The 16254-nt window shown below is 41.3% G+C and overlaps 2 protein-coding genes across 5 annotated transcripts in view; both read right to left on the bottom strand.

Moving 5' to 3' along the window:
• The window catches only part of apaf1 (apoptotic peptidase activating factor 1), a 32971-nt gene extending 30336 nt beyond the window's left edge, over window positions 1-2635 (bottom strand). For 2 of the 4 annotated variants that reach the window (XM_062382950.1, XM_062382953.1), the window contains exons 1-7: window positions 2494-2635; window positions 2049-2251; window positions 1780-1961; window positions 1403-1592; window positions 1048-1248; window positions 657-846; window positions 20-132 (exon numbers count right to left, since the gene is read on the bottom strand). In XM_062382950.1, coding sequence (XP_062238934.1) covers window positions 20-132; window positions 657-846; window positions 1048-1248; window positions 1403-1592; window positions 1780-1923 — 838 coding nt within the window. In that variant the 5' untranslated portion in view covers window positions 1924-1961; window positions 2049-2251; window positions 2494-2635. The remainder of the gene's footprint in view (window positions 1-19; window positions 133-656; window positions 847-1047; window positions 1249-1402; window positions 1593-1779; window positions 1962-2048; window positions 2252-2493) is intronic. The other 2 variants (XM_062382952.1, XM_062382951.1) reach the window with 2 other exon arrangements.
• A 1060-nt stretch (window positions 2636-3695) lies between these two features.
• Window positions 3696-11980, bottom strand: tcp11l2 (t-complex 11, testis-specific-like 2). Its single transcript, XM_062382959.1, has 10 exons — window positions 11848-11980; window positions 9153-9333; window positions 8911-9043; window positions 7875-7995; window positions 7172-7395; window positions 6951-7087; window positions 6526-6695; window positions 5746-5927; window positions 5478-5650; window positions 3696-5367 (listed from the first exon to the last, which is right to left on the bottom strand). Exons 2-10 carry the CDS (start codon window positions 9319-9321, stop codon window positions 5105-5107), a joined length of 1572 nt encoding a protein of 523 aa, XP_062238943.1. The 5' UTR covers window positions 9322-9333; window positions 11848-11980; the 3' UTR covers window positions 3696-5104.
• Window positions 11981-16254: the final 4274 nt, after the last annotated feature.

The following is a 16254-nucleotide window of genomic DNA, read 5'->3' as shown; positions in this document are numbered from 1 at the left end:
TAAACAATAGGGTGCGTACCGCTAACTGAATTAGTGAGGCTTCTGTTTCTGGTGGTCAGAAGAATCCGACAGTGGATATCAAACACCTTCAGCACCGAGCTGTCCCAGATATCATCGAGAATCAACAGAGATCTAAAAGAAATCCAGAATAGACACCTTCAAGTTATCAGACGGAATAAACTGGAAACAGAAATCAAAGTACTTAAAAGTTAATAATGACATCATCTGACCTTCTTGCAGCTATTAGGTACACTATTTACTGAAAACCTGGAAAATCACTTGGCTCAGTAAATTAATGAAAAATCAAATATCTTATTCTTATCTATTCTGGATGTAAATGTATCGGATATTCTTTATAATTTTGAGTTTTGCTTAATTTTTTATTTTAATATATTAAATTTAAAAAAAATCGCATTTTCAATTTGTCTTGTTACTTACGCCTAATTCTGCAGAAAAAAGACCAATAACTGAATTCATAATAGGTATTTGTCAAAAAGATACACATGCCTACTTTATATGTTGTTTTCCTTTCTGTCGTGTTATTCAATCATTACTGTGGGATTATTTTTCATGGAAAATTTGCACAGCAGCTAAAGCTTAACAGCGATATTTAGCTTAACTGAAATGGTACATCTGGATGATCTGAGCATGACAACCTGGGGTATCGGCGCAGCATGAGGAAGCGCAGGCACTCCTTGGCTTCATCCAGCGAGTTGAGGGTGCGCTGGAGAGACTGGGTGTCCATGTTCTGCTCCAGGCGGAAACACAGAGACTGGATCTTCACCAGCAGGTCTGGTTTTTCCAGCTGGCCAACAGACAACCAGTGGACGCCTCCAGGGAAGCACTCTGCAGAGGGAGGCAGAGGGACGAAGAGTAAAAAGACAGAGGTCAAACAGGGAAAGAGGTGAGAAGCTACTTGAAGCTGATGACAACCATGTTGAAACTGTAGCATCAGTGACAATGAGGAGTCTCTCCAGGATTACTTGAGATCATCTTGGTTTAGCTTTAAGTGTTGGACTTTCAGTGAATCAGTTAAAGATGGATCACCTTCAATGACACCTTGGTGTCTCACAGCCTCTGCGGCCAGTACAGATTTGCCTGACCCAGCCATCCCGAAGATGGTGACCCAGCCAGGCTCATTCTTCAGCCGGTAGAGTTTCTCTCTGACCCGGTTCAAAAGCTCCGGTCGGCTGACAAACACCACAGGCCTCTGTGGCACACCACCTTCACTCAGCACCGCCTGGACTGCTATACAAACAGAAAGGGACGCTATTAAAAAGGTGTAACTTTCCCACATGCATCAAATAACACCTGTGGGTTTAATAACAAACACTCACAGACACCTACACACCCACAAAACAAACCTCCTGTCTCTCCAACCACAATGTCCAACCTTACTCACCATTAGATGGGCAACCATCAGAGGAGCTCTTGTGTGCCTTTTGAGAGACTTGTGGAAGGTCATCATGAAGCATGTTCGCCAAATCATCATATGCCTCCTTAACCAGGGCGTTGTAGAAGGAGATGTAGGCCCAGTTGTCCTTCCTCAGCAGCAGCTCCAGCAGAGCCGCAGCCTGATCCTTTCTGGTGGGCTAGATGGAGAGAGACATTAGAGATGAGATGTGGACGGTATAATATATATATTTATTTTAGTATCATGATTTGCCATGAATAAGATACAGCAATCTAAAAAGTAAAGCATCTGAAACACAGTTATCAGTGAAGTTGACAGTTCCCTTCTCAAACAGTCACTTGTTGAGACTTGAGTCCAGAGCTCACCTGAGTCCTGATCCTCTCCTCCTCATCTCCATTGATCACACCATCACTGATCATGTGGTCCATCAGGTACGAGGGCTTGATGTCTTCTTCCAGTCTGTGGCGAAAGCGCAGCAGACAGCTCCGTGCCCCTTCCTCCAGCAGCATCTCTGCGTAACTCACTGACCATTCAGGATGCCGTTGAACTGGATGTTAAGAATCAACACAAGGGAAAACGATGATGTGGTTGTAATGAAAGTTAAATACACTATGTGGTTAAAAGTGAATTATACCTGTGTGTTGAACATGTCGTTGCAAAGCCACAGATAATAGCGTGCTGCTGCTCCACTTTTCTATGAATGCTTTTCACACACCCTGATTGTTGTTTGCTCTCATTGAGTCACAAACACATTAGTGGGGACACTGGGTGATAAGTCCTGGTTCACACGCAGCTGTTCCATTTCCCCTAAAGGCCACAAAGGTCTGCCAGGCATTGCTGTAACAGAAAATATACCTTTCAATCTTTTTGGGGGGATAAATCTATACATTCAAGATCTTCTGAGAAAACTTCGTTGAACTTAAACGAGGGACTCGGACTTTGACAGGTCACGTCTCCACAACGGGGAGTCTGGCTACATGTCTGAACAGCGCACACCTGTCTCCTGCTTCCTCCTCCATATTTGTCTGGACAAGTTCACTTCAATCAAACAAAGAGGGAAACCACTTGAGTACACTTACCGGCACTGCTTCTCTGGAACGACCAAGGTGTGTGTAGACAGTGAAGATATCCGGGACAGAATCTGTCAAAGGATCCAACGCGGATACAGGCTCGTTACTTCTGTGTGTTTACCATCGGTTTTTACGTTAGAATACACGCCCAGTGCCGGGAGAAGGGTTTGCTTCCGGATTCACAACAACAACAACTTGCCGTAGGTTCGTGGCAGCCAATGGCGCGGCAGGACTTAAACCACGTGACCGAATGAGCTAATGCGTTTCGAGATTCTGTAACTGGGGCAAAATTGATGCTGCCTTCACGGGTCGGACATTTTGCTCGTTAAACTTTGTTTCGACTAATTTAGACTAGTCAGTCATCGCGAAGAAACAGAGAACGAGCTTGCAGACAGATCCTTTCGGGTCATACGCACATGACCTGTGATTAGACAGCTTTATTCGTGCCAAAGGCGTTGATTTCTAATAAAATTTCAGCATTTTTGTAAGATTTCGTGACGGACCGTGAAGGAACCTGTGCTGCATGGTGACAGCACGTTTACTCAACAGGGGCCGTTCATAAAGCTTGTTCCAAAAGTCATCACTGAATAATATAACTTTTAATAACGGGGAGATTATTATTATTAATTAAATTAAAAGGTATTTTCATTGAGAGAAAATAATAGAATTGAATCTGTTCCATATTTAATCTTTGAGGATGTACTTCAAATGGGTTTTTCCTTCTTTAATTTTCTTAGCAAAAACCATGATTTCTATCATTTTTAATATCTAATACATTCACTGTAAAGACTGTCAATATAATGCATTATTATTTAATGTTACATTTCTACACATACCCCACTTTAATGTCTATTTGTTTACTTAGAAAACCATTGAGGTTAGTTTCTTTTTAATGATAATTACGATATAAATATGTTTATCAGCATGTTTACAATGTTCTTACATGAGTGTAAATATATTGTGCGGAATCATGTGCATTTCAGATATTATGTTAATATTAATATTTTTTGTACTTTTGAGTCCAGTGTAGCTTGTTTTTTGCATTTTTGTTTTGTACTTCAATTCATTGTGGACACACTAATTAATATCTTTTCCTTAACCATCTCAAACCCAGCCACAATTCATATCTTAACCCTAACACACACACAAACACACGCCTCTAAGACATGTGCACAGGCATGCAAACACAAGTAAAATACACTACAACTAACTTCAAATGTCTCTTTTTTTATTATATTAACTGTGATACAGAGGAAAAGTACAACAACTTACCAAGCACATAATTGCTTTTTTCTTTGTGCATATTTGGGTCTGCAGGAAATTTCGGACACAAAATCACTTTGAGTTCAGCACCTTTCAAAACAAATTCAGCCTCAACAGCCAACATAACAATACTGTAAAAACGACGGTACCTCAGAAAGTAACAATAATTGCAACTACATCAATATAACATGTATTCCACCATTCGAATGCAAGTAAAAGAGTAGAACTGAAAAGCATTTGACAAACACTGGCAAGCAAAAACTGAAATGACAAAATCAAAACAAAAGGCTACTCATGCAGACAATTGCTTATTTAAAAAGTCAAATATCCATTTCTAGATCTAAATTATTTATGTAGCATAATATCAGTGGATTACAACAACAGAGAAATATTTAGTTCTGTGGCTGGTTAAAAAAGAAAAAGGGAGAACGATCAAAATGTAATTCAATGGAAAAAGGGCTACTTCAGGATTTGCATCGGTACGTTTAATGGCGGTCATAGTTTACAATAGGTAAACGCTACTCTGCTAATTTTTAAGATATATACCCATAAATATATATATATATATGCTTGAATTGTATTCATCTTTGCTGCATAAAGCTTATTGTGTGTCTCAGACATACAAAGGTTTTGCCCTTTTCTCCCTCTGACAAAGCAGGAAATCAACGATGGCATAGACTGTAAATAAAGATGGACGACACGTCTCCAAATCCTTTCACCAACCAGATATGAAACCAAAATACTGCAGATACGAACGCTGCCATTTTGCACAAATGACATTATTTTGAGTACGCTGCTGCACATGCTCGAACAATCATGAGTCAGTCATAGCCGACATCTTTAAATATCAGCCTGTTTTCCCAGAACCAAATAGAGAAAAATTGATCCTAAGAAACTTGTCGTGTATGTAGACTTTTTAATTTGGTCAATGTCACATCTGCTAACATGGAGGGGGGAGGGTTGATGACTTATACTGTAGTTACTTTGTCTGGGGCTGCCATTTCGTCCATCTTTATATACAGTTTATGGTCTACTGACAAACTAACAATGCAGGGTCTCTCTGGCTCAGATATAAATCATTGTCTGGTATAAGCTGTGGATGCTCATAGGAAAGCCTATGTTAGAACATTGATCACAAAGGATGTAGGTCCACATTAAATGTTGACCTAATGGAGCCTACACTGCAGTGCCTTCACTGCTCAATGTAGCGATAAATACTACATTTGTAATACACTGAAGGTAACTCCAACTATTGGAGAAGACCGGCTGAGCAAAGCAGTAGTACTGTGCAGCTGTGGCACCTCCTTAGCTTCAGCTATATCAAGTAGCTACAAAACTCCTTGAGCCAATGTTTGTTTTAATCTGAGGCGACGGCGTCCTGAGCCGTGCTCTGAGGAGAGTCGGCTGCTGGTGGGCTGCTCCTGAACATCACCTTCCTGATGATATCCGCGTAGAACGGTCCATAGACACTCTTGTTATAGTTGACCAGGGTGATGAACTTCGCTCCCATCATTGCGAGTTCTGGCTTTATGGAAGTCAAGCCAGCTGGCACCTGTTCAAGTTTGGCTTGTGGTTTAGGACTGCAGATGAGCATCATAAAGTACTGCTGCACACGATCCTCTGCACAGAAAGTAAAAGAATGAAACAAGGTTAGAAAATCCCAGCTACTATTTCTGGCTGGTTATCATTTTCATTTTGAGTTAAAAAAAAAAAAGTTCTCTCCCTCTCACCAACTAGAGTTCGGATGGGATTGTCCTTCTGCGTGATGCTGCAGATCTGGCCTTTTACAGTGGCCTGCAACGCCGGGGTCAGCGCAGGGTAGTTCCTCTCGGAAAGAGACTTGTTGAGCTCACAGCAGATCTGAGCACTGACGCTCTCTAGTGCCTCTTTTAGGTTAAAGCCCCTAAAGATGAAGAAGAAAGGAGGTAAGGTTTCTGTTCCAGTTTGATGTGAGGTAGTCAGCAGATAAGTTAAGAGATGAAAGAAACGTGAACTGACGGCCTGTGCATGCCATCCAGCAGCACACTGGTCATCCTCTTCAGGCGGTCGGACAGGGTGGGTAAACTCTGGATAGGTCCCCCGATTGTGCTGTACACAATGAGCAGCACCTCGTTCACCGCCTGACACTGCTGGAGCTTCCATTGAATCTCTCGCAAACGTACTTCATCTGTTATCCACGTCTGAAGGGGAAACAAGAAAAGAGACTGAAATAAACAGTATGGAGCAGCTGGGGACACACCAGGCTCTGTTCTCCCTCACTCAATGCTGAAGCTGTGAGGCCCATTGGGATCTATGTCTCAACTGATGCCTAAACTCCAGTGGGTTCTCACCTCTGTAATCGTTTCTTTCTGTCGATCACTGTCTTTACAAACAGATTCTGACAGTGAAAGTTAAACATTAGCTCTTTTAATGAGCCCCCAGATTCCGAAGCCTGCTTCTGCCTGTCCAAAGTTCAAAAATCTAACTTCAAGCTCCTTTAAAGCTCAATGTTTTTGATTGTTTCCCAACCTCAAAGCAACAAGTCGGTTTCCACAGAGACGTATTAACAACATGTAACACTGTGAAAACAGACATTTCTGTTGTTCTTTCGATGATGAGATTTTGAATCGTAGGAGACATTAATTAAGGCCTTAAGATAACAGTTTTATGTTTCATTCCACGAAAGCATTTCAACCTATGCATTTCACGAATAATAATATTTAACTACATGAATAAAAGCCAACAAAAGATCAAACTAAAACTTTCTATCTTTAAAACACATATTCAACACAATCTTACCTCAGGCAGTGGACTTTTACTGTAGTCCCATATGAGGATATGGAGGAAGGCAGCATTGAGGATATGGAAAGGCCCCGGCACAGATCGCTCTTTCCCCCGACTCTGCTCTGTGGCAGACTGCAGCTCCTCCACTACGGACTTAATCCAGGAGGTGGTGTGGTCCAGAGCATCTGAATAAAGTTATCATACTAACTCAGTAAAGCTTCTTCTGACATTCTGCTAAAATGTAACTAGGGAGCCTGGCTGGAGAAAGTCCGGAGGCTCTCACTTGGACATTTGCATGCTTGCATACAGTCCCTTCAGAAAGTTTCCGGAGGTTCCCCAGAGTTCAGTGCATGTCTTAAAGCAGCTTATAATACTATAAAGGTATTTAAGAAACATTATCACAAAGTATGAAAGTGAAAAACAAATTCTTGTTCACTTACTGGGTGTTTTTTCCAGGATGCTCTGGAACATCGCCCTCTCATATTCAACACTCTGTCTCTGCAGCACAGGTCGCAGATTATCAATTCTAAAGTTGACCATATCCGCCTTCATCAAGTCCAGTACACGGAAAATTTGCCTGAAGAAAATAAACAGTCCAGTCAATGTATGATTTTAACACTTGAAAGTTTTTAAATGCTTTTAAAACAAACTTTGTGTCTACCTGAACAATGTCACAACGTTATCTGTGCTTTCACGCAGATTCTTAATCTCCTCATCCCTGACCGGAGCACACATCTTGCCCATGGTGGTCATAATGTAGGAGGCAAGGCCCTGGATGTCCACAGCATTGTTGTCAGCCTGCTTACGAATCATGTCTATGTCCAGAACCTCCATGATCTGAGTCCTCATTCGATTGGCACCCGGGTTGAGGAAAGACAGTAAGATCTGTCAAGAGAGGAAAATGATTTATCTGTTCACTCATCTGGGTCTTTGCTTGGTTTGTGTCTTTGGGTTTTAGTCACAAAAGAGGTGATGCAGGAAATTTAACAAAAAAAACAAAAACAGGATGTTTATTACTAAACATTAGGAACATTTCAATCAGAGCAAAATTCATTTCAACTGAGTGTAGCTGGAAAGAACAGACTGTAGACATTTGCAGACACGAACTCCAGAAAATTGAGTCTTGAAATTCTCCAGAGTTTTTGCCTTTCACATAACAGATTGTCCGGGACACCAGTGCTTTCCGTCCTGTGTTTGTAATGCCATCAACACGCACAGTCGTCTGTACTTTAAAGTCTCTGGATTTTTTCCTGCCGTATCCTCACGTGGGCTCACTTGAACATTCTCCTCACAATTTACTAGAGAGCTGGCAAACGCTGAAAAAACCCCGGAAAATGTCTGGAACAACTGGTGTGTATGCTGACCTCTCGGATCTCCTCCAACAGTTTGATAGCTTGGCCATACTCAGGCGGGTCATCGTTCAGCTCTGCCGCCAGGATGTCCCAGAAAGCTTTGTGGACATTGTCTGAAACCATTTTCCATAAACTGAAAAACACAAAAAGAAGTGAAGGGTTGAGCGTCGTATATCATCAGTCAGAAGATGCCATGACCGTCAGTCGTTGATGTTATCACTGGCAAGCGGGGTGCACCAAGAACTGTGACGCGTGTTCTTTGATTCCACAAGAAAAAAAATCCCTTCAAACAAATCACAGAATACAGGAGAAAAGGACATGTGTGTGTGTGTACATGTAAAGATATTGTGAGGTCAATTTTGTGCCTAAAACTTACAGAATGACGACAACTCGAGACAGAGGCCCTTACCTTTACCTTCTTTCCCAATTTAGGCTGTTTCAGGGTTAACATTTGCTTTTCTTAAAAGAGTTAACTGAATTCAGTTGACTTGATCTTAGGTTGCATATTTATCAATTGTATTCAAAGATAAACACCTTTATAATGTACAAACAGTGTGTACAGTGGTAAACTTAATATTTGACTGTGTTGTTGCAGCATTGTTTTGACTGTTTATCTTGCACTTTGGTCCCAAATAATGTGTCACGTGTCAGAACCCTTACAAGCTTGTCTTTGCTTTTGTAATTTAAGTTTTTATTCACTTAAAAATATACAAGCAGATAGTACAAGCAAATAGTATTATTACTTTGAGTTACAGAAATACCCAAAGACCTGTGAGAAATACATTTAGAACAATCAGAATAAACATTAAATCTAATAAGGCATTGAAAGGAAAATTTCTTATGATCGAATTCAACATTACCCTACAAACTGGAAGGATGGAACATTACATTGTCCCCCCCCCACACACTTTCTTTAACATTGTGAGAGGGTGTTTGGGCCATTATCAGCCACAGGACAATCTGATATGTATATTCAATATAAGAAATATACTCAACATCATCAAATATAGAGGAAATAGAGACATTAGATCTTATTCAGTTGGTTTACCTGTCCTGAGGTAGACTGACTGGCTCTAGATGGAAGTCCCGGTTCACGGTGATCTCATGGGCGAGGCTGAGTTTGGACAGGTCACTGACAGACTCCATGACTTCATCCATGGTTAAGGTTTTGGGTGGACTCGCTGCGGAAAACAAAGAAATTAGTTTGCAACCGGTGGAGTTGCATGAAGGCGGCGGTGTGGGCAGTACGGACAAGAGCCCATGAGAGAGAGGCGCCGGAGACAAACTCACAGGACGGCGTGCTATGCTTGCTGGAGCTGTCGCTGGTGAAGCTTTCACGGGAGCAGTCCAGGTAGCCGGTAGACGTCATGCTGTCGCAGCGTTCTGACGATGACTCCACATCACTGCCTTGGTCCTCACCGCTGGATGTGGAGGTGGGTCGCTCATCATTTAGAGGCATCTTGGGTTATAGCTGCAACATGACAAGTTTGTGAACAAAGAGCCACTGGATTTCCTAACACGTTTGCTAACTCTGCCAGTTCAAAATGTCGGTAGGTGTTTCTTTCTTTCACAACTAGAGATGACAGTCAATTAAAGGATTAAAAACAACCATGACTTTATTCAACAAAGAAGTATTGTCTGTGTTGCTAAAGGCTGATCTGTGTTGCTTTCCTGTGTTGCTAAAGGCTAATCCACGGACAAAGCAGGGAGAGTAGGACGTATTGAGAGACAAAGAAAATTCAACTCTACCTCAGTTCAACCTGTGCTTTGAGTATTAAGTATTTAACAGTATAACTGTTGGTGAACAGGGTCACATTCATTTTTGACTTTCTAAATAGATGCTGTTGCCAAGGCTGTAAACAGAAAAACAGAAAAAAACACCACACAATAAAAGAGCTGGCAAGCCGGTCCTATGGAAACCTTCTGAGATCCAACACATTATTTAACGCAAGTAGTTTATTAGAAAAGCACCTCAGCGTGATCTGACCGTTTGTTTTTCTGCAACAGGGGATGACAATCTGCAAAGTCAGGGTAGCAACGCACCTTATTTCCACAAAAGTCTGTTTTCCTTCAGGTTAGCAAAGCCCTGTGTCTCTTGTGTTTCCGGGACAACATGAGACAACAATTGGCTTCTCAAAGGCTCCCGTTACACCGGTGCTGTCTGTCGTCCACACAAAGAACCAATCACCTTAGTGCAACGTTCGTAAACAAGCTGAGATCAATTCAGACCAACTTTAAATTACCATGGAAGTTTTGTCCATGTTTTCATCATTAAAAACACACAAGCTAATCAGCCCACTTGTTTGTTGATTACTATAAAGTCTACAGTTAAGCAGGCGTCTGCCTTTCTAATGACCCTTGGGTAATCCTGCTCCTCTCTCTGGCCTCAGTTATCTGCAGCCAAAATTGAAAGCACACTCCCTTGCTGCTCTTTTGGTTTAAAGATAGCTCGAGGGGGTTAGGGGGGCGGGTGCGGGTCATGTGCAACTTCCGTGTACCCCCTGCCGTGGCCGAAAGCCCATTCATTACATCATCTGCTAGACTTGACAGCTAGGTCACAGCAACGCAGCAGGCCAATTTTCAGAGATTATCCAGAGTGAAGGGAGCAGTGCCTTCCAGAAAAGTTATTACAGATTATGTGGACTCTCTGTGCATCCACTTAAAGTAAGTAGTACAACACAGACAAGCACACCGAGGTAAAACCTTAATGTTTGACGGATAGGAGAATACTTAATGGTCGTATTTCGAAATATTTGTTCCCTTATTTTTTGTCAGGTTTGTTTGATAGTTAGCGGGATTATGCAAAAAAATACTAGACAGGTCACCATTAAATCTTGATATGGAATAAGAGGCAGATCCAGGAATTACCCCCCCCCCCCCCCCCCTTCTTTAACATTTCAAAATTCATGGTTCAGGCACATTCCTCTATTGTGGTTTGTTCTACAACACAGCAGTGTGTTGTTATCACCTGAGGCAAAAAAACATGTTCTGTCCTCTTCTCCAATGTCCCAGGACAAAAACCAAGCATATTTAGGGCACTGATATATAAGTGTGTGTGTGTGTGTGTGTGTGTGCCATTTGGTGCAGATCCCATATAAAATATGTATCTAGTGAATTTAAATTGGGTTTCAAAAGGGGATTACTAGCCCTTGGCGGAGATATGCTTTTCTAGTTGTCATATTGACTTATTTACCTAAAATACACTATGAACTGTTGACTGCAAGATACATCATTGTGTTGGGATGGTCTCGACAACATCATCACAATCCGCAGGATTAACTTTATCGTACCGTGGCCAAATACAAATGAATGACACACGCACTAGTATAAGTACATGACTATAATGGAGGTTTCTGTTGCCCTGCTACAGGTGACGGGCTGTTACATCAACTCCCGCAGAGACAAAGAGCCATCTCCTGCGATCCAGACTCTGCTGCAGCACAATGTCAACAAAGCAGCGGGGGAGGGTCTTACGACGTAGGGCACCCTCCTCATTGGCCGCGGCTCCCCGTCACTCACCTCTACATGGACAATCTTTGGTTTACAAGGCACACGTATAAAAGAAAAATATCCACACACGCGTGAGGTGGGTACATGTGATCCCCCTGATGCAGACCACAATAACAACAACAACCCCGCATACATTTTAAAACAGAGCGTTGTATTGCAATGCTGACGATATAAAAACGGAGCTAACAGCGCAGTGAATACGCGTTTTGCAGCTTTTGGTTGTGGCTGAATGTCAAACTCAACCCTGCTGTTAGGACAGAGGAGGCGTCTGAAACGTCCCCATTGGAGCACAAATCACGAGTTCGGCTACTTTCGTGCTAACTTTTGACGTTAGGCTTCGTGCTCGCGCTGCTCTTTGACGTTATTCGACGAATGAGCCCCTTAACGTGGAAAAAGTTGTCGACCTAGCCACGGCCGATTGGCTCGTGGTCGTAAGAGGAATCAAGCGTGCGGAAGGAAGGAAACACGTCTTTACCTCATTCGAAATGTCCGAAAAAAGAAGACCGAGGCTAGAATTGACTGAGGTCTGACGGAAGGATTCGAGCTTTTCCGTTCTGTGCTTTAAAGATCCGTCGAGTCCCAGCTGGGTCGGTGGACAAACAGGCGAGACCATTCCACGCTAATAGGGGGAGGGGGGGGGGGGCTCTGCAAAAACACACGGACAGATGCCGTTTCATTTAGACTGTATATTCTATAACGACACATCTGAATCTATACGTGCAGTTTTCGTTTATTTAAGGCGACATTGGGCTTTTTACAGCAAACGGAACCACGCTCAATTTACATGGTACGACCCGGCTCTGCTTCTTGTGGGACGAGTTTGTTTACGGATGTGACATCATCACGTGTATGTTTGAGTGTGTGTGCGTGTGTGTGTGTGTGTGTGTGTGTGTGCGTGCGTGTGTTTACTAACAACACGTGTGGAACTGAAGTAAACGAGCCTCCTTGATGAGAGATGGAACGTTTCATTTAATCACATGACGTGGTCTTTTTAATGAGCTTTAGTTTGACACACACACACTGTTTGCACAGACACTGAGGAATCATTGTACACACATTAAACACACGCACACACACACACACTCACGCTGAAAAACACAAATGCAATTCCTTCTTTCACGCCATAGGTTACATTCATTAGTTAATAAAAAGAAGTTACCCAAACAAATGTTTTAAAAATGAAATTCTGGATGTGTAGAAAATGCACCTAAAACTTCATTGGGGGGGTCGGCTTTCAATGCAACATGAACAAGGTTCGAAATATGGATATGTAATACGTGAGGAAATTGCCTTACATTATTAATTTCACGTTCTCTCCAATAGCCGGTCAAATTGGACTCTGTACAGATGCACACACAGGCAGACAAAATTGTAGGTTATACAAAGTAAAAAATATATAATAAAAAATAAAATATATACTGAAATCTGCTATCTATTCATGTTGACAAAAATAAACATTAATGATGTGCAATTCTCGTACGAGCAGCCGCCTGGCAGTTCAACTCCCCCCACCCCCCCTCCATATGGTCCTTGACCAGAGGCACACAAATCTTGATTGTGCGCATTTGGCAATCTGGCTTCGTAGTACAGGGCCAATGCCGCCCTAAGCTTGGAGCCTGCAACCCCAATAGATTTTAGGAACTGCTGGGTGGAATTGTCATGAGGGAGGGGCAGTGTTTGCTATGAATAAACAGTTAAACAGGTCCAACACAGAACTATTTGTCATGAAGGATGTTAAGGTGTAACCTCACTGTAAAAACAACATGCATAAATACCCGCCCAATAGTACAACATAAATCTACCTGTCATGAAGGAAGTTTCAATTGTATCTCCCTGTGATCAAAAACATACAGACACGTCCAACACAAAGCATATTGTACAGTAGTTCTTGCATAACCATTCAAAGGCCACGAAAAACTGAATCTCCTTTTATATAAGTGTAAATCCATCCAGCAGTTATTTTTTAAATCAAACTTACACAAAAACATTCAAAACCCCCCTAAAAATACTGGGTCATGGTTGAAATCCATTTCATATTATGATTCCTTAACCAAATCAAATCAAATCAAATCAAATCAAATCAAATCAAATCAAATCAAATCAAAGTTTATTGTCACATGCACCAATGACAGCGTCATCGGAGCAGTACAATTCTAATGACATGGCAGGCCAACATCTACGCAGTAGGCGACTTTACAAAATGAATAAAAATAACATACTATGTAACATAATATATAACATAACATTGTAACATATAAAATATAACACAGTCAAGTGAATATTAAATTAAGTAATATGAATATATGTATAACATATAACATAGTCAAATTGAAGTCAGAGTTAAATGAAGCAGCAGTTTACAAGGTGAAGGAGTGGGGAATATTAAATAAAATAATATGAATATATGTATAACATATAACATAGTCAAATAAATTCAAATGAAGCAACAGTTTTCAGGGTGAAGAAGTGGGGAATATTAAATAAGATAAGTATATGTGAAGTAAGTGTATTTGTATGATTCGGGGAGCAGAATGTACATGGTGACTATTCAGAGGATAGAAAAAAACAACATGCTATCTAACATAATGTGGTGTCCTGTCACTTTAGTTTGTTAATTTCAGTCTCATCTGTGTATTTTCTGTTTCCTGTTTTATTTTGTAGTATCTGTCCCTTGTGTGTGGTTTCTATCTTCACTTCCTTTCGGTGATTGTCTTCCCAGTCCTCATGTGTTTCACCTGTGGTTAATTGCTCCTGCCTTCCCTCTTGTGTCTATTTAAGCCTCTGTGTCCTCCAAGCCCTTTGTCGGGTTGTACTCGTTGTTTTCTCCCCACGTCGTGAGAAATGGTTTGTCTGTTCCTGCTGTCTCGACCAGCTTCTCCTGCTTCCTTGTTCTTCGTGCGCCTTGTCGCCAGTGTTACTTTTGTTAGTGTTCTTGTTTTGTTTTTGTATGTTAAATCCCCTTTTGTTATAACCTCTGCATCCTGGGTCCATCTCCTCCCTCAAACCTTAACACATAACATATAACATCACATCGTAACAGATAACGTAGTCAAGTGAAGCAGTAGTTTACAGGATGAATGGAATATTAAATTAAATAATATGTATATGAATATATGTATACATATAACATAGTCAAGTCAAAGTCAAATGAAGCAGCAGTTTACAGGGTGAAGAAGTGGGGAATATTAAATAAAATGAATTTGTGGAGTTAGTGTATTTGTTTGAGTGTGGAAGCAGAATGTACATGGTGACTGTTCATGGAAGAAGTTTCCTTGAACCAAACTAAATGATAATTTGATCAATGCTCTTATATTTAGTTATGTTAATCCCAGAACCACTTGGTAAGAGAATGACTAGCCTGGTATCCTCTGTTTTCTTGTAGGTAACGACAAGCTTTGCAGACATGTTCTCTGCTGAACTGTGAATCTACAACTATATACCTTTTTTTCCAGTCAAAGAATCTCATGTATTCAGTCATATTCTGGTCTAGGTGACGGAGCCTCTCTGCCAGCTCCTTTGGAGTGGAAAAGTCATCGACATGAATGAAAGAGTCTCCTGGGATATGGTCCTCGTAGTTTTCTCTTGAAGTTCCCAGAACTACGGGTACAGATCCCAGTCTCATGGGATTGAATAACTTGTCTGTGATATAATCTTTGTGCTGAGAGTTTTCAAAGGAGAGGTCGAATTTACAACTAGATAGAACGTTTTCATAGTTTTGAGCATCTACATTTTTGCCAAAAGCCCTCCCATAGGTGTCTATCCAGATGTATTTTTTCAGTTTGTTGTAGTACTGAACTCTTTTGAGCCCCCACTGCAGTTCTATTCAAAATGATACAAAAGTAATTGTACGGAGACTCCATTAAGGTAAGGCTAGAGCACGAAGAAACAGTCTCACCTTGGTGTAGAAAAGCACAGATAGATAGAAAATGTCACTCGGTTTTATTTGCCTATCTGGCACGTCACTCTAACAACAGTCATTTGAGTAAGGTCACCTGGTTCTGGACAATAGTCTCTGTTCATGTTTTTATGGCAGTGCCAACATTCTAACTGGAATCCGGCCAAACGTCAATGTTTTACCAGCTGGGTGTGGCTGCTAGTTTGACAATAGAGGACGCTGTAACAGGTTATTCAGAAATTTTTCTCAGATAGATTACCTCTCCACTCACCCGTAGGAATGTCTTTTGATCACTATCCCCATTGTTTGATGGCAGTGCCCATATTGACTCGGGGCACGTAAGGAAAATGTTTTCCCAACTGGATATGGCCTCTAGATGACATTTTAAGGGGCAAAAACGGGCCTATGATGAGGCTCTGTGCACTTCACCTAGTAAAACTTAGGTCTCGGGGTTGAACAGGTCTTAACCAGTTCCTCAGTCGTAGTTTCTCACGTCACCCATTTTCTATCAACCTCGTCACAATGGGAATCATATTTCAGTTTATCAGATCTAGGCTGCACTAAAAATAATATCCTCTACTACCCCCTCTTCACCTACCTGAGCCAATGTAATTGTGTGATTTACAAAGCAGACAGACTTCCTTCGCAAAATTTGCAAAAAAATTGTATGTTCCTCTGATTTTAGATTTCAGGGCATTTTAGAACTGATTTTCAGATCTATGTTTTATCAGCTGGGTGTGGTCGATAGGTTGACAATAAAGGACTCTGTAACAGGTTATTCAGAAATGTTTCTCAGATAGATTACCTCTCCACTCCCCTTTGTTTCGAAGGTGGACAGGTTTAAAGGTTCTGAGGATTGTAGAGTACCTCCATGACATCACGCTCTATTGTCTGTAAAGTCAACTGTGTCACGAGAACAACAGGATTCAAATGTCAGTTTATCAGATTGAGGCTGCAGTAAGAAAGTCAAAAAATGATCCTCACTTC

Source organism: Platichthys flesus, chromosome 23 (assembly GCF_949316205.1).
Source record: "Platichthys flesus chromosome 23, fPlaFle2.1, whole genome shotgun sequence".
Taxonomy (NCBI): Eukaryota; Metazoa; Chordata; class Actinopteri; order Pleuronectiformes; family Pleuronectidae; genus Platichthys; species Platichthys flesus.
This window is presented reverse-complemented; position numbering and strand designations above follow the sequence as displayed.